Source organism: Phycodurus eques, chromosome 1 (genome assembly GCF_024500275.1).
Source record: "Phycodurus eques isolate BA_2022a chromosome 1, UOR_Pequ_1.1, whole genome shotgun sequence".
Classification (NCBI taxonomy): domain Eukaryota; kingdom Metazoa; phylum Chordata; class Actinopteri; order Syngnathiformes; family Syngnathidae; genus Phycodurus; species Phycodurus eques.
In genome coordinates this window covers 43799387-43822977 of record NC_084525.1, presented here as the reverse complement: position 1 = coordinate 43822977, position 23591 = coordinate 43799387, and the positions used below count along the sequence as shown (strand labels likewise).

Below are 23591 nucleotides of genomic sequence, written 5' to 3'. Positions count from 1 at the left end.
GTCTTCTAAAAGTGGCTCAATGAAGTTGTAAGTCTGAAGTCAATGTTTTGCATTGACTTGCATCCTCTTTTTTCGCTGTAGGGACCGTCCACAGCCGCTCCCTCGGGTTTGAAGAAGCACGCAACGCAGGCCATCCGGATTTGTCGGTAATCTGCTAGTGTTCTGTCCTCTCTTTTGGACGCTGTCCCATATCTTTAGGCTTTGCTCCCAGTAAATTCCAGGGAGAACTGCTGGATGATCCTTTACCGTTTCCACAGTCCACATCCGTCCGTCCTCTCTGTTGGTCAAAAGTGGCTCTCTGTGAGCATGCCTCTGCTAACCATTTTGAGACATCAGCAGAGTGGTTTCATTCCCGACTGTCCGTTTACATCCACATACACTTCAAGACGGTGGATTTTCCTTTCCAGGACTGCCATCTTCTTTAACAGTTTGTGATAGTCTTCAGTGGAAAAGGGAGATATCTTGTTGATCGTCTTATTTCTAATAGTAGGCTTATGCTAATAAGCAGGCCTTACCCATGTAATGTTGAGGGGGTATCAAAAAATATTAAAATATGGCAACAACTGACTGTATCTACAAAACAATTACAGTCCCGCCGGTGTAAAAATATCGCTGTCGTTGCTTCTAATGTATTTGGCAGAAGAAAAACAAATTAATCAGCAAGAAAAAGTTAAGACACAACAAAAAGCTGTAAAGGGGGAATAAAGACACATAAACTCAATCAACAGTCATATTATTACAACTATTTATGGGATTAGGGGGCTAACTGATTTAAAACAGCATTTTAACAAGTATACAACGGCGCTAGACACGTTGGGAAATCCTCTGACAGCAGGCCGCCATAATGACATTTACTATGACGTCAACAATGACGTCATTGTAAAAACATGGCGGGTCGCTATCAGATTTCTCAGCGTGACTAGCGCCGTTGTATAGGTGTTAAAATGTTGTTATATGTCAGTTAATCCCCTCATACCATAAATAGTAATAATAATGGGAATGTTAATACAGTTTATGTGTTTATTCGCCCGGTGCAGCTTTTGTTGTGTCTTAACTATTTATTTTATAATCCTGCACCAGGAGTGAACGTGTTATCTAGCCACATGACCTCTCTAGGTTTCAGTATGTTTTGAAAGCCGGCTGATGTGGCAATGGTCACATGGGAGGTAGAAAATACCACTGTAAAGCTATAGTGTTAAAACTAAACACGAGGGTGTGGCACAGTAATACATACATCTAAAGAACAAGCAAACTTTAGTATTGCCAATAATACTGGTCAGACTTAATTAGAAAAACTAATTAGGAGGTTATCAGAAATAACAAGTATATACAGTGGGTACAGAAAATATTCAGACCCCCTAACATTTTTCATTCTCTTTTATATTGCAGCCCATCCATCCATTTTCCATACCGCTTATCCTCACTAGGGTCGCGGGCGTGCTGGAGCCTATCCCAGCTGTCTTCGGGTGACCCTGAACTGGTCGCCAGCCAATCACAGGGCACATAGAAACAAACAACCATTCAGACTTACATTCACACCTACAGGCAATTTAGACTCTTCTTGAAATTTTTGTAGATTTATTAAAAAAGAAAAGCTGAAATATCACACACCCATAAGTATGAAGACCCTGGTGTTTGTTAGCAAATTCCATGCAGGCTTTCATGTGTCTTGCACTGAGGAGAGGCTTCCGTCGCGCCACTCTGCCATAAAGCCCCGACTGGTAGACGGCTGCAGTGATGGTTGACTTTCTCCCATCTCCCGACTGCATCTCTGGAGCTCAGCCACAGTGATCGTTGGGTTCTTCTTTACCTCTCACACCAAGGCTCTTCTCCCCCGATTGCTCAGTTTGGCCAGATGGCCAGCTCTAGGAAGGGTTATGGTCTTCCATTTAAGGATTATGGAGGCCACTGTGCTCTTTTGAACCTTAAGTGAAGAATTTTTTTTGTAACCTTGGCCAGATCTGTGCCTTATCACAATTCTGTCTCTGAGCTTTTCAGGCAGTTCCTTTGACCTCATGATTCTCATTTGCTCTGACATGCACTCTGAGCAGTGAGGTCTTATATAGACAGGTGTGTGGCTTTCCTCATCAAGTCCAATCAGTATAATCAAATTAGAGTAAAAGAATATTAAAAACCAAGTCATTTGTCCCGAGTGAAAAAATGTGGAAGTAGTATTAAGTGTTGTGTTAAGATTCTTCCAATAAGCTCTTAAAACAAGGCTTTTTGTGTTCCTGAAAAGTCAAAACAGTCTTAAATAAATAAAGTTGTTTTCACTAGAAATACGATAAATTCACTATGTGCGATTTTGCGTTTTTGAAGTCTAGTTGGTGAAGGCATGTGTGTGCTCTGCATTTAGGCAGTGGAAAGATGCGTCAGGCTACAGAGGGTGTGGCCATGAAGCGCGTGGTTGAGAAATCTCCTGGGAAACTGTTGGTCAAGATGCCACGCAGCAAGGTGGAGTCCACCAGCGAGACCACACCCACCACTTCAAAGGTGCGACGGTGTCGCGTTCTCAGGAATGCTGAGCATCATATGAGTAAATTAATAGCATGTAGCGTTGGAATGTGTTCTTTAAAATAAATTGTGTTATGTGTGGGCATGGTGATTTCCTTTTAGGTGTCATCTCCTGCCCTGCCGTCAATCAAGTCCCGTCCAGGCAGGAAGAGGAAATCAGAACAGGCTCTTCCTGCCCCTTTGAAGACCACACCCAAAAAACGTGGCAGGAAACCAGCCTCAGCTTCAGCAGCAGCCACAGCTGCAACGGCATCTTCCTTGTCAGCATCAACCTCCAGTATGTCAGTAGCAGGGGGCTACGCCGCCGCCGCCATCATGGCCGCTGAGGCCAAGCGCAGAGCCACCAAGGAGTCTTCCAGCAAACCTGGCGTCCAGGAAACAGCCCTACCAATCAAAAAACGCAAAACAAGAGAGACAATTGAGGAGAGAGAGACTGTTCCGACTCCAGGATCTAGCACCACAGAGCCTGGTAAAATGGCACCCTCCGAGGGGGAGGCTGGTCCAAAGGAGCCAACAGAAACTTCCCAGGTTCACCTTGCCTCTTTGGAGGGGAGCCAGTACCAATCTCAGAGGCAGTTTTTTGCTTCCCAAGAAAGTCACTCACATGGACATAAGACACACAAAGGAAGGAAGCACAAGGAGAAGAGTGGAGCAGCAGGAAGTCAAGAGGAGGAAGTGACTGAAGATGTTGAAGAAAAGGCAGGAAGAGGAGGAAGGAGTCGAAGCAGTAACACAAGTCCTTCCAAAAGCCATAAAAGGAAGGAGCGATCCCCACACAAACACCATCATCATCATCACCACCATCATCGCCATCATCATCGCCACCATCAAAGCTCTCTTTTGGATCATCCTCACTCAGCATCTGGACACTCCAGTGAGTCCAAACTTAAAACAGAGCTATACACTGAATCCCAGTCCGCTGTCCCCAAACCACCACCCCTGTCACACTCCTCGCCTCAACCCTGTCCCCTGCAGGCCCTCCAGACCCCATATCAAGGTCAGAGCAAAGCCCCGTCTCAACTTACAATTACTCAGTCTTCTCCCATCAGACATCCACCCCCTCAGCCAAGCCCTTTAAAAACACCACCCTCAGTCCAACACAAAACTCGGCTTACAGTTCAGCATGCTCCACCTCTGTCACACCTGCAGGTCTCGCAGGTTCAACAGCCCCAGACAAGCAATCTTCATGAGCAAACCCAGTCCCCAGTAACACTCCAACCTCAAACTCAAACCAGACCCCCCTTTCAGACTCAACCACGTCCTCAATCCCAAGCTCTGACCAGGACCCACCACGCAGCTGAGCCGCAAATACAGCCCTGCACCACGGCCCAACCCCATCTACAACACCAGCCCAGGACCCCTGCCCAAACCCAGTTCTTGTACAGTCCCCCCACACAGACTCAGTTTAGATCACAGCCCCCTATCCAGATAAGCCCTCCTTTGGAACACCAGCTTCACATTCAAAGCAGACCACAACCCCCGCAGGCCCGAGCACCACTACATTTTCAACAAATTCTACCACAGCCGCCCAGGCCCCACCCGCAACAACCCCCACTACAACAACTATCTCTCCGCATGGCCAGTAGACCCAACCTGGCCTCAGCTCAACAGAGCGAGCAGCCTCAAGACCTCAGCACCACACCCACCACTCGCAGCGTGGAGGGGAGGCCCAGAACCGAAGTACAAGTTGAAGCAGGACTTGTTTCAGAAAGCAAAGACACAATTGGGGGTTCAAACAGCACCGCGAAGCCTCCCAGCTCAATGCGAGCCGATCCTCCCGGAAGAGCAGGGACGGAAGATTGTGTCGGTCTCGTGTCTGGGGTGGAAGGCCGAGCTCGGCTACGAGTGGATTCAGAGGTGGGGGGGGAGGGCAGGGAGCTCAGAGACATGGTCCCCCCATCTGCAGTTCCCTGTCCCAGCCGAGAGGAAACGGTCGAGTCTCGGACTGCTGTCAGCGAAAGGGTCAGCTGATCAGTGGGCGCGGTGAGGAAGTGGATTGCTCCATTATTGTGGACTGAGGTGGTACCAGTGAGGGCTCTTCCTCCATCTTTGTGCACTGTTGCTCCACGGAATAACGTTTCTCTTTTTGTCAACGATCTGAGCGCCGAGCTAGCACTGACAATGACTGAGGAGAAGGACAGATGGTGTCATTTTTTTAGGGAAAAAAAGGAAAATATAGATTTAAAGTGTATATGTGCGTGTGTGTGTGTGTGTGTGTGTGTGTGTACATCATCAAAAGGCAGCTGTTGCGTCCCGCTCATTCGGGTGGGGTAAGGGGGAGCAGTTTGGAACTAATAACAAACGGCTAAGGACAGATTATCTCCAACAAAATGTCGCTTCCGGGATATAAAATGTTTATTTTATTTTGTATTTTAATAGTTTGTTTCATCTCTACAGCTTTAAGGTTTGTAATTAACTCACACTCCCAAGCATGTGACTGTGCTGCTGACTGACACTCCTTTTAGTTAAGTCACATATTCAAAAACTCCCAATTTACTTGACTTCTCTCCTCTTCCAGTGCCCCAGACGAGTAGCCAACAGTTCTACACTTAGTCCAAACACTTGAATTTCTTGAATGCGCTGACGAGTACCGGAATCTTTCGGACTGACATTCAAACAGACTCTCATGTTCGATTAGACATGAGTCGTTCTTCCATCTTGGTTGTGTTTCCAGAGGAAGTATGTATTCTGTCAAAGCAAAATCTCTTCACCTTGATTCTGGTCCCAATGGGAAAGCAAGCTAATGATTACTATTGGAGTCATCTTTGTCTTGAGTGTTCTGGAACATTCGCTGGAAGGTTCGGAAGTAGAGGTCCATCATACCGTTTTGCCACAGGAGCTAAACGCCTGTTATGGGAAGTTGTGAATTCTACAACTTAACCATTCTGAACACGGTTGGATGATTGAAGCGGGATATCTACTGATTACTTAATGTGCACACATCACAGTGTTTGCTTGTAGATCTGGGGGTGGGGGGCGGTTAGCCAGAACTTTCACTCACAGACCCTTCCGACAGTAAAAGTGGCTACAGGTGTTTCTGTGATGTTTTGTCTTCCTAATGTCTTGCGATGATAAACTAGTAACAGCGCTAAGAGCTTTTCCCATATTTTTTCACTCACACTCTCGTCTTTGTATCCTGTTAGGATATATTAGATGTTTTGTCATTGGTCAGACCACAGGAGACAGTTTTATTTGAAACACATTAAGTACATGACGTCTCTTGCCCCAAAGATCGCCTCGTTCAACAGGAAGAGTGGCCCTAACGAGCTGTTTTGCCGCAAGATGAGTGAACGACTCACTGCTATGCAGGATGGTTGTTTCACAAACCACACTGGGCAGCAACAACCAACGCCCAATTGTTGACAACACCAGGGAACTCACAGACCGAGGCGTAAATAGAGGGACTCCACACCGGAAATTTAAAACTGAAGAAGCCTTTTGGATTAAACGTCTTCAACAAACAAGAACAGTCCAGTTTCCTTGATACATTTGCAGTTTGGAGAACATACAGTACAGAACAGTACAGTACTCGGAAAAAATGGTTTGTCTTTCTTAAATTTTTACAAATTTACAAGAGTTTTAGTCTAAGTGCTAGTCCACTTCTGAATTGGAATGGTTGAGAAACTCTAGATGTCTGACAGTATACAGTGCCATGAAAGTATATATAGAAATATTGGCCTCCTTCTCAAATTCTTATATTTTGCATCGTTTCACCACTTTAATGTTTAAGATCATCAAACAAATGTACATATCAGACAAATATAACTGAGGTGAACTTAAAATGTTTTTAAATTATTTCATTTATTAAGCAAAAAAAATTATAATAATTCAAAGTCACCCGCCTCTGTGTGAAAAAGTAATTGCCCCTCCTCACTCCCTTGTTAAATAATGAATTGTGGCTAATCACAATTTTGGTTAATTTACGCTGATCACACCCAAGCCTGATTACCTCCAGACCTGTTCAATCAAGAAATCACTTAAACAGAATCTGTCCCAACAAAATCAAGTTGGACAAAAGATCTAAAAAAGCTACAACAAAATGGCAGGAGCCAAAGAAATTCCAGAAGAGTCAATAAAAAAAAGTAATTGACATCTATCAGTCTGGAAATTGTTACAAAAGCCATTTCTAAAGCTTATGGATTCCAGCTGACCATAGGAAGAGCCAGTATCCTCACATGGAGGAAACATAGAACAGTGGTGAACCTTCCCAGGAGTGACCGGCCTGCAAAGATTACCCCAAGAGAACAGCAATGACTCATCCAGGAGGCCACAATGGAACTCAGGACAACTTCTAAAAAACTGCAGGCCTCCCTTGCCTCAGTTAAGGTCAGAGTTCATGACACAACAATAAGGAAGAGACTGGGCAAAAATGGCATCCATGGCACTGTTCCAAGGTGAAAACCCATTGCTGACGAAAAAGAACAAAGGCTCGTCTTATTTTTGGAAAAACAAAAAATAACCTGAATAATTACCAAGACTTTTGGGAGAATGTTACATGGAGTGACAAAATGAAAGTTGAGGTTTTTGGAAGGTGTGTATCTTGTTACATCTGGCGTAAATGTAGCACAGCATTTCAGAAAAAGAACATCATACCTACAGTCAAACATGGTGGTGGTAGTGTGATGGTCTTGGGCTGCCATGCTCCTTCAGGACCTGGACAACTTGCTGTGATTGATGGAACCGTGAATTCTGCTCTTTGACAGAAAATTCAGAAGGAGAATGTTCAGCCATCAGTTAATGGCCTCAAGATGAAAGCGCACTTGGGTTCTGCAGCAGGATAACGATCCAAAACACACCAGCAAATCAACTTCTGAATGGCCCCCCAAAAAAATAATAATAATATTACAAATGGTTTTGGAGTTTTGGAGTGGCCAAGTCAAAGTCCAGACTTGAATTCAAACAATCCTGCAAGGAAGAGTGGGCCAAACTAGCTCCACAGAGATGTGATAGACTCATTGCCAGTATGAGAACATGCTTGATTTCAGTTGTTGCAGTTGAGGATGGCCCAACCAGTTATTAGATTTAGGGGGCCTTTACCTTTTCACACAGGGCCAGGTAACTTTGAATAGTTTTTTTTTTTCCTTAATAAATGAAATTACCATTTAAAAACAGCATTTTAAGTTCATTTGGGTTATATTTCTCTGATATTTACATTTGTTTGATGATCTTAAAGTGGGGAAACTAATGTATGCAAAAAATATAAGAATTTGAAAACGGGGCTAATACTGTTTCACAGGACTGTACATTGTTGTGGTCTGTCGCCATGCATGTAATGGACTGACGTGACACTTGACGTTAGGCATGTGATGAAGCCTTCGACCTGACAAGTAAATGTCGGGTCTTTTATCAGTGGCCAGTCTCAGATTTTCCCCAATTTGTTGATGGTACCGCAAGTGAAAGAAATTGCATCAGCTGCTCATGAATGATGTCAAACAAGTCAAACATCCAAACATGTTCTCAACCTCACAATTGGAATGCAGTATTTGTACATTTCCCTTTTGGCGTTCTGATCTCCTGACAGCTAGGAGGTGGCGACGTAGGAAAAGTGCACTTCGCTGGAGAATCTTCTCGCTGGATTGCAGGTCACCTGACGTTGACCCAAGCTCACCTCTGCGTTTGCGGCATTTGGTTTCCGCAAGCCCCTTAGCTGGCCGATGTCAGACCGAACAGGACCACAGTAAGCAGCCGCCATATTGCATGTTCCAGAGTCTAGTGCCTATAACCTCGCGCGTCTTGCCGGAAGCCACCATGTCAGCCAGCAGCCATGTTGTTCCTAGACTTAGTAGTGATGTGTGGTGACCTCATAGCTGCTGAATAATAATACTCTGCTTACAACTTAATACACTGTCACTGTAGACTCACTAGTTTTTACTGGGTTCTTAGTTTTTTTTCTTATTAAAAGAGTTTGTTGTCCCCCTACAGCGTCCTTGTCTCGTCAAAACACACACACACACACACAACCAACCAGTCTTGTAACAGTACAAATTTACTGTAGTTACTGTCCTCAAGTAGAACTCTCATATAGCTGTACTTCATTATGTATATCTGGCAACTTTCACTCGACTACATTTACTAGATAAATGCTAGATGCTTTTACTCAGATACATTTCCCATAACCATCTTACTTGTTACTGCAACCCCAAATCCAATGAAGTTGGGACGTTGTGTTAAACATAAATAAAAACAATACAATGATTTCCAAATCATGTTCAACCTATATTTAATTGAATACACTACAAAAACAAGATATTTAATGTTCAAACTGATCAACTTTATTGTTTTTAGCAAATAATCCTTAACTTAGAATTTTATGGCTGCAACACGTTCCAAAAAAGCTGGGACAAGGTCATGTTTACCACTGTTAGATTACCTTTTCTTTTAACAACATTCAATAAACGTTTGGGAACTGAGGACACTAATTGTTGAAGCTTTTTAAGTGGAATTCTTTCCCATTCTTGCTTGATGTACAGCTTCAGCTGTTCAACAGTCCGGGGTCTCCGTTGTCGTATTTTACGCTTCATAATGCGCCACACATTTTCAATGGGAGACATGTCTGGACTGCAGGCAGGCCAGTCTAGTACCCGCACTCTTTTACTACGAAGCCACGCTGTTGTAACACGTGCAGAATGTGGTTTGGCATTGTCTTGCTGAAATAAGCAAGGGAGTCCATGAAAAAGACGTTGCTTGGATGGCAGCGTATGTTTCTCCAAAACCTGTATGTACCTTTCAGCAATAATGGTGCCTTCACAGATGTGTAAGTTACCCATGCCATTGGCACTAACAGCCCCATACCGTCACAGATGCTGGCTATTGAACTTTGCGTCCATAACAGTCCGGATGTTTCTTTTCCTTTTTGGCCCGGAGGACACGACGTCCACAATTTCTAAAAGCAATTTAAAATACTCGTCGGACCACAGAACACTTTTCCACTTTGCATCAGTCCTTCTTAGATGAGCTCGGGCCCAGAGAAGCCGGCGGCGTTTCTGGGTGTTGTTGATAAATGGCTTTTGCTTTGCATTGTAGAGTTTCAAGTTGCACTTACGGATGTAGCGCCAAACTGTATTTACTGACCTTGGTGTGTGTTCCTGAGCCCATGTGGTGATATCCTTTACACATTGATGTCGGTTTTCGATGCAGTGCCACCTCAGGGATCGAAGGTCACGGGCATTCAATGTTGGTTTTCGGCCTTGCTGCTTACATGCAGTGATTTCTCCAGATTCTCTGAACCTTTTGATGGTATTATGGACCGCAGATGATGAAATCCCCAAATTCCTTGCAATTGTACGTTGAGGAACAATGTCCTTAAACTGTTTGACTATTTTCTCACGCACTTGTTCACAAGGAGGTGAACCTCGCCCCATCTTTGCTTGTGAATGACTGAGCAATTCAGGGAAGCTCCTTTTATACCCAATCATGGCACGCACCTGTTCCCAATTAGCTTGTTCACCTGTGGGATGTTCCAAACAGGTGTTTGATGAGCATTCCTTAACTTTCTCAGTCTTTTTTGCCACATGTCCCAGCTTTTTTTGAACGTGTTACAGCCATAAAATTCTAAGTTAATGATTATTTGCTAAAAACAATACATTTTTATCAGTTTGAACATTAAATATTTTGTCTTTGTAGTGTATTCAATTAAATATAGGTTGAACATGATTTGCAAATCATTGTATTCTGTTTTTATTTATGTTTAACACAATGTCCCAACTTCATTGGAATTGGGGTTGTATTTTATAAAATCTGAAGAAATTGTTTGTTCACGTGCCTGAAGCGGACAGCCTGCTGCTTCCTGTGATTGGCAGGGGGAGGGTCATGAAAATGAGACGCAGGTAATCCGAAAGTCTTTCTATCCGACGCACCAGTAGTGTGTCGGGCTCTGTCTGTCTGTCTTGAGGCCAGAAGGCACCAGCGTTGTGTGATTACCAGACTAACGTCGCTCATTAGCCAACACGCAGATCTTTTAGCTACTGAACACCACTGAACTTAAAAAATCAAAAATAAAATACAAATTCTAACCATGAACATTTTTGGGGAATACTTTTAGTTCCATTATGGCTACGTTTAATATTATAAAATGACTTGATACTTCAGTACAGAAAATATATATTTTTTTTAAGACTTTCATTCAAGTAATAATCTACAAGGTGACTAAGTTCTACTAGTTATTTACTGTTATGAATAACATACTTGTACTTTTACTTGGGACGATGATGAAGACTGGCATCCAGTTTCAGTTTCTTCAATCACACAGTGGATCATATCATCCCTCAAAAGTTATTACATCCTCATTCTTTGACCTAAGGTCCACTGTTTCAAAACGTTTGACAACTAACACTTTTGACAACTCTTTTGTGCCATTACAAAAGTCACTGATGATGCCACGGGACAAATGGAGATGTGCACATACACTACAGGGGGTCCTCAAATGTTTGTTTTTTCAAAGTTCCTATCTGTTCCCATGGCGGTGACTAATGTGTATAAAAGTGGGAACTCATCTTAATCTATGGCAGTAGTGGCGTCATAACTACAGCAAATATTTGTCTGAAAAAGAACGTGCCTTCCTGTGCTGCGTGGCAATTATTACGCCGCACGCCATTCGTAACCTTGGGATACTAACCGGGAGGATCCCCTGTACTAGGGCTCGGCCATGAATTGAGATTTCGATTTTGGCTTCTAACGATGATAAAAATGTTATAATTCAAGAAAAAATATTCATATGAAGCGGCGCAGGCTGTTCATGCAAGTTTCTCCGTTCTAAACGCACCCTGTATTGGTTGTAGCAAGCCTGTGACGCATGTTTTTCTGCCTTCCCTGAGCATTGTTTAAGCTGTTTATGGACACCCCAGTTGGAGTATACTGTGAAATTAAACGCACAGCAAAAATAATTACTCAGATTGTATATTAAAATAGTCGAGACCGAAAGAACAAGATTCCGGCTACAAGCGGCCGAAATGAGATTCCTCCGCAGGGCTCTCCCTTAGAGATAGGGTGAGAAGCTCGGTCATCCGGAAGGGGCTCAGAGTTGAGCCGCTGCTCCTCTGCATTGAGAGAAGCCAGATGAGGTGGCTCGGGCATCTGATTAGGATGCCTCCTGGACGCCTCCCTGGTGATGTTTTCCGAGGACATCCCACCGGGAGGAGAGCCCGGGGACGAACCAGGACACGCTGAAGAGACTATATCTCCCGGCTGATATGGCAACGCCTCAGGATCCCCCCAGAAGAGCTGGGTGAAGTGGCTGGGGAGAGGGAAGTCTGGGCTTCCCTGCTAAAGCTACTACACCCGCGACCTGACCCAAGAGGAAGAAAATGGATGGATGGATTTAAATACAAGACACATCATTTTAGAAATCGCCAGCTTATGGCTATCAGTCAATGGAAAACCATATTGACGGGCTAGCGAACATGAACATTAGATCACGGGAGGGATTTACCTACAAATAACGAATATTTATACACAAACGCCAAAGTAACACATACAGACCGACAATATAACAATACTCACGGGCATATATTGTTCCTAATCTGAAAAACGAGTTAGTTTTGTTGCCACTTTCTTCTTCTACTTTTGTTTTAGCTTACTGTAATATGCTGCTCCATGCATACATCGCACCACACTGCCTGCGAGAGGCCAAGGCGTGTACAGCAGCAACAGCAGATACAGTCATGGCTTTGTATAAAAAGACAAAATGCTTTTTACCTCTGACATAAATAAAGTAAATATGCCCCTGTCCAAGCTTTTTTGGAATGATTTGCAGACCTCAAATTCAAAATGAGTGAATATTTGCAAAAAGCCAAGTTTATCAGTTCGAATGTGAAATATCTTGTCTTTGTAGTGTATTCAATTGAATATAGGTTGGAAAAAATTGCAAATTATAGCATTTAGTTTTTATTTACGTTTGACACAACGTGTCGACTTCATTGGAATTTGTCTTTTTATATTCCATAAGCATTTCTTTATAGGTGCCCTTCCATCAGAATGTTTCTACTGTTGTATGCATAACAGGTTGAAAATGTGTCTGTGAAATGGTTTACGCTTGACATCTGTGTCGTGGCAAAATGTTTGGTAGTTCGATAGCGACGAGGAAAAAGATCAAGGTTCCTTACATGAACTTTCAGGCCCTGAATAGAAGACCAGGATTCTCCGTGGACACTGGGAGGAACTTGAATTTAAATGGGTCTGTGGATGAATTGGCGGGTAGGCACAGCTGTGCTGTAAATGGGTCAGAGTGGGGAGATTGTGAAGTAAATGACAGCAGTGATGATGAAAGTATGAAGGTTAGGTGTGAGAATGACGGAGCGGGAGGGAAAAGGGAAGACCCATTTGAGGGAGTTGGCACTAAAAAACTAAAGCAAATAAATGGAAACGCTGAGGTAGCACAAACAAAAAAAGTTTTGGAGAGGGAATTTAAAGTCGTCCTGCGATTGGCTGGCGACCGGTTCAGGGTGTACCCCGCCTCCTGCCAGAAGATAGCTGGGATAGGCTCCAGCAGCCCGCAACCCTAGTGAGGATAAGTGATGGATGAATTTAAAGTCATACAGTGCATACGGAAGGTATTCAGACCCCCTTAAAATTTTCACATATTTCATGGCCAATTGCACGCTATACTGGTAGAACTGGGTGAAGTTATTTATGAACAAGGAAGTGCAATTCCACTGAATGGCCACTGCATGGAATGAGGGCGCTTAGCGTGTGCGTGTGTGTGTGTGTATGTATGTATGTATGTATATATATATCCATCCATCCATTTTCAACACCGCTTATCCTGGTTAGGGTCACGGGACGCTGGAGCCTATCCCAGCTGACTTCGGGCGAAAGGCGGACTACACCCTGAACTGGTCGCCAGTCAGTCGCAGGGCACACAGAGACACGGACAACCATTCGCACTCACATTCACACCGTCACTGAGTGGGAACTAAACCCACGCTGCCTGCACCAAAGTCAGGCGAGTGTACCACTACACCATCAGTGACTCTCACTCTCTCACTCTCTCTCTCTCTCTCTCTCTCTCTCTCTCTCTCTCTCTCTCTCTCTCTCTCTCTCTCTCTCTCTCTATATATATATATATACACACACACACACACACACACACACACACACACATAGGCGGCACGTTGGATGACTGGTTAGAGCGTCAGCCTCACGTATATATATATATATATATATATATATATCCATGGATGGATGGTTATATATATATCCATCCATCCATTTTCTGAGCCGCTTCTCCTCACTAGGGTCGCGGACATGCTGGAGCCTATCCCAGCTGTCATCGGGCAGGAGGCGGGGTACACCCTGAACTGGTTGCCAGCCAATCGTAGGGCACATAGAAACAAACAACCATTTGCACTCACAGTCACACCTACGGGCAATTTAGAGTTGTCAATCAACCTACCATGCATGTTTTTGGGATGTGGGAGGAAACCGGAGTGCCCGGCGAAAACCCACGCAGGCACGGGGAGAACATGCAAACTCCACACAGGCGGGGCCGGGGATTGAACCCCACTCCTCAGAACTGTGAGGCCGTTGATTGAACCCCACTCCTCAGAACTGTGAGGCCGATGCTCTAACCAGTCGTCCACCGTGCCACTATACATATATATATATATATATATATATATATATATATATATATATATATATATATATATATATATATACATACATACATACATACATACACACACACACACACACACACACACATACACACACATAGTGGCGTGACGTCACTGAGCTAGTTTTTAGACCCACTCCGAAAATCAGGAAAATTTAAAAAGTGAGTGTTTTAAGCCATATCAAAAAATTAAGTCATATATTGTTCTCAGTCTTTCCACGTTTTCAGCACTTATCTTCAAAGCATATTTAATGTATATAGAAATGTAACCACTTAGCAATATAATTAACTGTATACTAACAATTAATAAATTTAATTGGGCTAATGATGGCTAGTTGTAAGAAGAAATGGATTATTATAACCATGTAAATTGAGTAACAATAATGATACCAAAACAATTCAGCAATTGGCTATCAACACGTGTGTTGTTACAACAGAGGAAATACAACAGTTGTATGAAAAATAATAAACTAAAATAAAAACATGTGCGCACAACAAAAAAGATAGTTGGGTCTTGTGAAGACTCAATTCGTTGGGGCCCTTAGGAAACCATGGAAGTTCACTGGTGTATTATTCTTTCTTCTCAATTGCCCATGAGTTAGCTTGCCATCCGAAAGAACCCTGAATAGTGGATGGGTCCTCAGATCTGTCCTACTCCCAAAAAAACCTGACTTAAAAAAGGTCTTATTTATATCTACAAATATCTGTATCATTTATATCTATTAATATTTATATCATATCTAATAATAGTACCAAATTATTAAAGGCTTCAATGCCAATATGGTGTGTTACATATTGTCCAAAACATTGGGGGCTTTTCCACCAACCAGCCCAGGAACCTTGAGTTCTTGGTAGCAGGAGTTCCTGTTAGCATAGGGTTCCTGTGGCCCTAATTAGTTCAGAGTATTTTAAATGGTAAATGCACTCCTCTTATATCGCGCTTTATTTACACCATCACAGTGCCCAAAGTGCTTTACAAAGCCTCACATTCAACCACTCGCGCACACATTCATACACCAATGGGTGGCTGCTGCCATGCAAGGCGCTCCCAAGGCCACTGGGAGAAAATTACATTTCAGTGTCTTGCCCAAGGGCACTTCGAAATGGGGACAGTCGGAGGCGGGATTTGAAGCAGTGATCCTTCGGTCACTGGAAGACCCGCTCTACCGACTGAGCCACAGCCGCTTTAAGCAAATGAGGCTGATGTTGCTCAATACCGACACCTACTGGATCTAAACTGGTATTTCAAGCTTTCAATGTCTTTATTTTATATCCATTTTCTGTACCGCTTTATCCTCGCGAGGGTCGCGGGCGTGCTGGAGCCTATCCCAGCTATCTTCGGGCGAGAGGCAGGGTACACCCTGAACTGGTCGCCAGCCAATCGCAGGGCACATAGAAACAAACAACCATTCGCGCACACATTCACACCTAATGGCAAATTAGAGTCTTCAATCAAATGATGTTGCCTCATTTAAAATGGTATTACAGGTACTTTCTGTTAACCATGTTTCATTTCGTAACAAAAAGTTCAGATCATAGGTTGTAATGATATCATTAATCAACATTGATTTATTACCCAGTGACCTGATATTGAAAAGAGCTAGTCTCGCAGAGATAACTGGAGACAATGGTTTGATAGATTCACATTTTATCCTCACTAAGTTTGTAGTTCTACATTTTTTGTGCCATATTTCTCTGACCAACTTTCTGTCCATTGTAATTACAGGGATAAAAAATGCCTGATCTCCATACGGGTCTGACTTATTCTGGAAAAGACAAGGTAGATTAGGTTCTTCATGGGTGGAGGAGGGGCCCTTCGCATCTTAGTGGACGGTGGTTTCAGGAGAGGGGGGATGGGAGGAAGATCTTGGCTTGGTGTGCGTTGGATTCCAATATTGACAATAGTCTTCATCCTGTCCGTCACACCTAACAGAGAATTTAGGCTAGTAGAGAGTGAGTTTTGGGTTGGGCTTTGTTCCAATGGGGCAAGGAGGGGTGTGGGAGATTCAACGTGCTGGCTCATCTCATTTGTCATTCGCTCCTCCGATTGTTTGAATGACGCTGATGAATCCGTCTGCGCCTCGTGTCACCGAATCTCTTGTTGTCCTTCAGCCGTGTCACCAAGGCCAGTGTTTTCTTTTGGGGCCGCTGAATGACGTACACAGTAAAAAAAATGTTGGCAGCCAATAACGTAACCCCTTGTCTATTTAGACAGAAACCATCTGCCTTGTAAAGATGTATGCGCTCCCAAAAAAATGCAGAAATTGTCAATGAAACTCACAGTTAGTGCAGTATACACTTCTTTGAGCCACTTGTTTAATTGACTTAGCCGAGAGAAACGTTCATCGGCAAATCATACAAGTAGGAGAGGTCCACTTATAGAAACCACATCATCCAAACATTGCACTTTTTTTAGGAGAGGAATGAAATCTTGCTTCAGTGGTAGGTTGATTGAAGACTTAAAATTGCCCGTAGGTGTGAATGTGAGTGAGAATGGTTGTTTTTGCGATTGGTTGGCGACCAGTTTAGGGTGTACCCTGCCGCTCGCCCGAAGATAGCACGCCTGCGACTCTAGTGAGGATAAGCGGAATAGAAAATGGATGGATAATGTGTACACAGCACCCCATATTGACAGACAAACAATGGAATTGTTGACTATTTTGCAGATTTAATGAAAAAGAAAAACTGAAATATCACACAGCCATAAGTACTCAGACCCTTTGCTCAGTATTTAGTGGAAGCACCCTTTTGCGCTAACACAGCCATGAGTCTTTTTGGGAAAGATGCAACAAGTTTTTCACACCTGGATTTGGGGTCCACTGCCATTCCTCCTTGCAGATCCTCTCCAGTTCTGTCAGGTTGGATGGTGAACGTTGGTGGGCAGACATTTTCATGTCTCTCCAGAGATGCTCAATTGTGTTTCAGTCAGGGCTCTGGCTGGGCCATTCAAGAACAGTCACAGAGTTGTTCTGGAGACACTCCTTCGTTATTTTAGCTGTGTGCTTAGGGTCATTGTCTTTTGGGAAGGTGAACCTTCGGCCCAGTCTGAGCACTCTGGAGAAGGTTTTCGCCCAGGATATCACTGTACATGTACTTGGCCGCATTCGTTTTTCCTTCGATTGCAACCAGTCGCCCTGTCCCTGCAGCTGAAAAAAAAAACACAGCATGATGCTGCCAGCACCATGCTTCACTGTTGGGACTGTATTGGACAGGTGATGAGCAGTGCCTGGTTTTCTCCACACATACCGCTTCGAATTAAGGCCAAAAATTTCTATCTTGGTCTCATCAGACCAGAGAGTCCTTCAGGTGTTTTTTTTTTTTCCATGCAGGCTTTAGTGTGTCTTGCACTTAGGAGAGGCTTCCGTCGCGCCACTCTGCCATAAAGCGCCGACTGGTTGAAGGCTGCAGTGATGGTTGACCTTCTAGAACTTTCTCCCATCTCCCGACTGCATCTCTGGAGCTCAGCCACAATGATCTTTGGGTTCTTCTTTGCCTCTCTCACCAAGGATCTTCTCCCTCAATTGCTCAGTTCCGCTTTTTTCTGCCATGATCAGTGCCCTGCAGTTCCTTCTTTGAAGTTTGGGTGGCACCGTGTGCCTTGTCTCTCTCTCAAAGGGAAAGAGCATCCAGAATGAAGTGGGACAGTGGAAAGTGAGTGGTCAGTGTGAGTCGAATGGCGATAGAGGGTAATTGGAAAAAAATGGGTGATATGGGGATTATCGCAAGACATTTTAATGAAGGAAATAAAAGTCCATCCATCCATCCATCCATCCATTTTCTACCGCTTATCCGTGTTCGGGTCGCGGGGGCAGTACCTTTAGCAAGGATGCCCAGACTTCCCTCTCCCCAGCCACTTCATCCATCTCTTCCGGGGGGATCCCGAGGCATTCCCAGGCCAGCCGAAGGATGCAGTCTCTCCAGCGTGTCCTGCGTCGTCCCCGGGGTCTCCTCCCGTTGGAACGTGCCCGGAACACCTCACCAGGGAGGCGTCCGTTAGGCATCCGAATCAGATGCCCCAGCCACCTCATCTGGCTCCTCTCGATGTGAAGGAGCAGTGGCTCTACTCTGGGATCCTCCCGGATGACCGAGCTTCTCACCCTATCTCTAAAGGAGAGCCCGGACACCCTGCGGAGGAAACACATTTCGGCTGCTTGTATCCAGGATATTGTTCTTTCGGTCACGACCCACAGCTCGTGACCATAGGTGAGGGTAGACCGGTAAATCGAGAGCTCTCGAATAAAAGTGCAATCAATCAAAATGAGTTTGATTGAGTGCAATCAAACTCATTTTCGTGTTTTGTTTCTGTAACCCAGGTGTAAAGCCATGTCAGCCAAGTGCTAAGACCGATATTTAAAACAAGCGGAGAAAGTTGGAATATTTTCATTACAGTTGTGATGAATACTATTATCCCAGTTGCGCCACCCAAGCTTCAAACTGCACTTTAACAAAGCTAAACTCAACCACAAACTCCCTAAATACAAGCAGCACAACGACTGTCCTACCAGGGAAAATAACATTTTAGACCACTGCTATACTACGCTAAAAAATGCATACCCTGCTATACCTCGTGCCGCGCTGGGCTCGTCTGATCAATGCTTAATTCAATTAATACCGACATACAGGCAAGAACTTAAATGCACGAAGCCTACAGTGAAAATTGTGAAAAAGTGGACCAATGAAGCAAAGATGGAACTTCAAAGCTGTTTAGACTGCACAGACTGGAGTGTCTTTGAAAATTCAGCTGGTAGCCTGGATGAATATAAGTCATTTCGCACTTTCAACGAATGTCCTTTTCAAATCTGCAGTAGAAGGTATTTAAGTCGTTGGCTAGTATGCTATTGTTCTCATCTTGGGGGGATCATCGCTTGTAATTAGTCAGCGATTGGAATGCATGCCAGACTGATTTAGATTCGTTAGCGCTAAACTGTTTTTCCAATTTTGCTGCATAGTTCCTCTTTGCAATGTTAATTTCTTTAGTCAGCTGGTTTCTAGCTCGATTATACAGGGCCCTGTCCCCGCTCTGATATGCGTCCTCCTTAGCTTGGCGAAGCTGCTTAAGTTTGGCAGTGAACCACGGCTTGTTGTTGTTGAAAGTGCAAAATGACTTTGTTGATACACAAACCTCTTCACAGAAACTGATATAGGATGTGACAGTGTCCGTATATTCATCCAGGCTGCCAGCTGAATTTTCAAAGACACTCCAGTCTGTGCAGTCTAAACAGCTTTGAAGTTCCATCTTGGCTTCATTGGTCCACTTTTTACTGTTTTCACTGTAGGCTTCGCGCATTTAAGTTCTTGCCTGTACGTCGGTATTAAGTGAATTAAGCAGTGATCAGACGAGCCCAGGGCTGCACGAGGTATAGCACGGTATGCGTTTTTTTACTGTAGTGTAGCAGTGGTCGAAAGTATTATTTCCCTGGTAGGAGAGTCGATGTGCTGCTTGTATTTAGGGAGTTCGTGGTTGAGTTTAGCTTTGTTAAAGTCCCCGAGAATAATAAGGGGTGAGTCCGGGTGTTTTCTTTCAATTTCGTTGACTTGTTCGGCGAGCGTTTGCAGTGCGGCGTTCGTGTTAGCTTGAGGCGTAATATAGGCGCCAGCCAGTATGAATGATGCGAACTCGCGCGGCGAGTAGAATGGTTTACAGTTCAAAAACTGACTCCAAATGCAGACTGCAGTGTGTGCTGAGCTCCGTGATGTCCGTACACCATTTTTCATTGATATAGAAGCATATCCCGCCGCCTTTTGTTTTCCCCGATGATTCCATGTCGCGGTCTGCTCGGTGAAGATGGAAGCCGGGAAGCATGACGGTGCCATCGGGTACAGTGTCGCAAAGCCAGGTCTCCGTAAAGCACATGGCGGCGGAACGTCCGAAGTCTTTACTGGTCTTTATCAGGAGATGAAGCTCGTCCATTTTGTTGGGTAGGGAGCGTACATTCGCGAGGTGGATCGACGGGAACGCCAATCTGTATCTTCGCTTGCGGCGTTTCACCTGGATGTCAGCTCGCTTCCCTCTGTGGCGCCGCCTCTGCCTCCATGCACCGAAGACCGCGGACGCCACTCCGGTGAGTAACTCAGGGACAAAACTGAGCGGATTTGCGAATGTTGGTGAAAGAAAGTCTGGAGTAGCCTCCTTGATGGTTAGCAAGTCTCCCCTTGTGTAAGTGAGTCATGTAATGTCTCCAAAGACGAACAAAAAAAACAAAAACAATACTTGAGAGCACATAACCGAGGCGACCACACAAGTAGGCGCCATCTTGGATCCTTCCGCGTCCCCTTATGTCCACACAGGCTCTTGACGGCCGGCATTCCACCGCGGTGGACATTGTTGCTGACACCAGCACCCGGGATTCCTGCTCACCCACCTTACTGTAACTGTCAGCTGATCAGTGTAAAGCGTCTTTGAGTGTCTTGAGAAGCGCTAAATAAATTTAATGTATTATTATTATTATTAAACACAAATATTTAATAAGCACATTAGAGACACAGAGGGGATGATATGTACAGTATGTGTACATATATACATTTATTATAAATTTACATTTATTTTAAATGTGTGCTTGTTTTCATGTGCTTGACTGAATCAACATTAGCCATTAGCTTGGAGAAACGGATGCTAGCGAAAGCTATCCCGTGAGGACGAACGGTTAAAATCACTCATGAGTACGTTCATGGCATAATATGTCGTTCCTTGCACGAACGAATCACTCATCGTAGTAGTCCACAGTGAACCTCCGTCTGAGTCACTCATGGCAGGACAGTTCACTGCATACGTACTAGTACGTCGCTCCTTGGCGGATCGCGAACGAATAAGTTCAACGAACAAATCACTTATGGCTGACAGTACATTTAGTTCACTTTCTGTTCATCAGTACATTCGGTTCAAGTTAGTCCCTCCCATGCCTGCGCGGTGCTGCCTGACGCTGGTTTCTCATTGGTCATTCGCAGGAAATTCAGAATGAGTGATAGTACGCTGCATTTGTCCTTTGGCGCAGCTGAGCTCAACTGAAAAAAATAATCCCACTGTTTTGAATCACTTCCCTGTTTATGTGAAGTATTTTTATATAGGATTAATATAATATGATGTATTCCCTTTGTAGCGTATATTGTCGTTTGGATAAAACACAATTAATTTAAGAAATAAATTCGTCGAAGCAGCGACGCCTGCGTTGCTTCCGGTTTAGCGTGATTTGACGCTTAACGTTATCATCAAGCTATTTTGTCTCGTAAAGGGCACCACGTCTCTTTTTTATACAACCACAATTCCAATGAAGTTGGGACGTGTTAAACATAAATAAAAACAGAATGCAACGATTTGCAAATCATGTTCAACCTATATTTAATTGAATACACTACAAAGAAATTTAATGTTCAAACAGATACACTTTATTGTTTTTAGCAAATAATCATTAACTTAGAATTTTATGGCTGCAACACGTTCCAAAAAAGCTGGGACAGGGTGATGTTTACCACTGTGTTACATCACGTTTTCTTTTAAGAATCAATAAACGTTTGGGAACTAAGGACACTAATTGTTGAAGCTTTGTCGGTGGAATTCGTTCCCATTCTTGCTTGATTTACAGCTTCAGCTGTTCAACAGTGCGGGGTCTCCGTTGTCGTATTTTACACTTCATAATGCGCCACACATTTTCCATGGTGAGACAGGTCTGGACTGAAGGCAGGCCAGTCTTGTACCCGCACTCTGTTACTACGAAGCGACGCTGTTGTAACACGTGCAGAATGTGGTTTGACATTGTCTTGCTGAAATGAGCAGGGGCGTCCATGAAAAAGACGTTGCTTGGATGGCAGCATATGTTTCCCCAAAACCTGTATGTAGCTTCCAGCATTCATGGTGCCTTCACAGATGTGTATGTGTGTACCCATGCCATTGGTACTAACACAGCCCTATACCATCACAGATGCTGGCTTTGTGCACCTGCCTGTGCCTGAGCATGCCTAGATCAAAGGAGGCTCTGCCCCAAATTAATAAATTGTTGTTGTTATTGATGTTTGACTTTTAACACTTATTGGTCAGTTTGAATTTATCCCCTCCTATCGGTTGAGGCCTTTCAGGTCCACTAAAAGCTTATCAGTTTGGTGAGCTCACTTTCACACCAAGAGCCATGGAGCGAACGTTATTGGTAGAAGATGAACGTCAAGCTCTACTGCAAGAAGACTCAGAGGAGGAAACTTTTCTCCCTGAATGCTCTTCAGAGACCTCAGAGGACACCGCCGATGAGGTCTTTACCTTGCAACTTTGCAGCTCAGAAGAGGAGGACGGCGAGGAGGAGGAGGACGACGACAGAGAGGAGCAGGAGGTAACCACATGGCGCTCGAAGAATCGGCAAATCCTGTGGTCTCCCACAAATGAGGTGGCCAGGCATTTTGTCCCCACTCCCATTCCGACCCCCGGCTCAACACAGTAGGCAATCACAAGGATCAGTAGCCCTCAGATTCTATTCAGCCTTTTTTTTTTTTTTTTTTCAACAAGGACATTTTGAAGCACATACTGACACGACCAACCTACAAGGCCATTGGTCAGTCACTGGTTAAAGTTTAAATACAAATATACTTAATAGTTAAATACAACTGAACTGTACTTAACAAAAGTAGTGTACTAGGTTGAGAAAAAAAAAGTTCAAGCCACTGTAATTTTATGCACAGTTAGAACATTTAATTGAGTGACTTACACATACCACTTGAGCGCATGTGTCAAACTCAAGGCCCGGGGGCCAGATCAAGCTTTATGTTGCCCACTAAAGCAGATAAATTGTGTCTACATCATCCATCCATCCATTTTCTGAGCCGCTTCTCCTCACTAGGGTCGCGGGGGTGCTGGAGCCTATCCCAGCTGTCATCGGGCAGGAGGCGGGGTACACCCTGAACCAGTTGCCAGCCAATCGCAGGGCACATAGGAACAAACAACCATTCGCAATCACAGTCATGCCTACGGGCAATTTAGAGTCTCCAATTCATGCATGTTTTTGGGATGTGGGAGGAAACCGGAGAGCCCAGAGAAAACCCACGCAGGCACGAGGAGAACATGCAAACTCCACACAGACGGGGCCGGGGATTGAACTCGGGTCCTCAGAAATGTGAGGCTGACGCTCTAACCAGTTGGCCACCGTGCCGCATGTCTACATCATGTATCTTGCTAAATAGATTTGTTTTTTTTAATACAAATTTTCTTTGTTTTTAACAGATGTACAAGCATTCTTTTAACAGATAACTTCTTAACATAAAGTGAACAACCGTTTTATACTTAATATTTGTACTTTTATATTTATATCTAATTTCAAATTCAATTCGTTGTTCACAATATTTGTAACAATCAATTGCCAGGACAGTTGTGTATGAAATAATATATATATATATATATATATATATATATATATATATATAATTTTTTTTTTTTATTATTTATTTGTGTATGAAATAATATATTTACTGTATATGGTTTTCATGGGGC

The 23591-nt window shown here is 43.9% G+C and overlaps 1 protein-coding gene across 1 annotated transcript in view; it reads left to right on the top strand.

Annotated features, from left to right (window-relative positions):
- The window catches only part of mecp2 (methyl CpG binding protein 2), a 28653-nt gene extending 20220 nt beyond the window's left edge, over positions 1–8433 (top strand). Inside the window, exons 5-6 of the mRNA XM_061693600.1 lie at positions 2357–2493; positions 2617–8433. Of these exons, the coding sequence (XP_061549584.1) occupies positions 2357–2493; positions 2617–4485 (2006 nt within the window). The 3' untranslated portion in view covers positions 4486–8433. The remainder of the gene's footprint in view (positions 1–2356; positions 2494–2616) is intronic.
- Positions 8434–23591: the final 15158 nt, after the last annotated feature.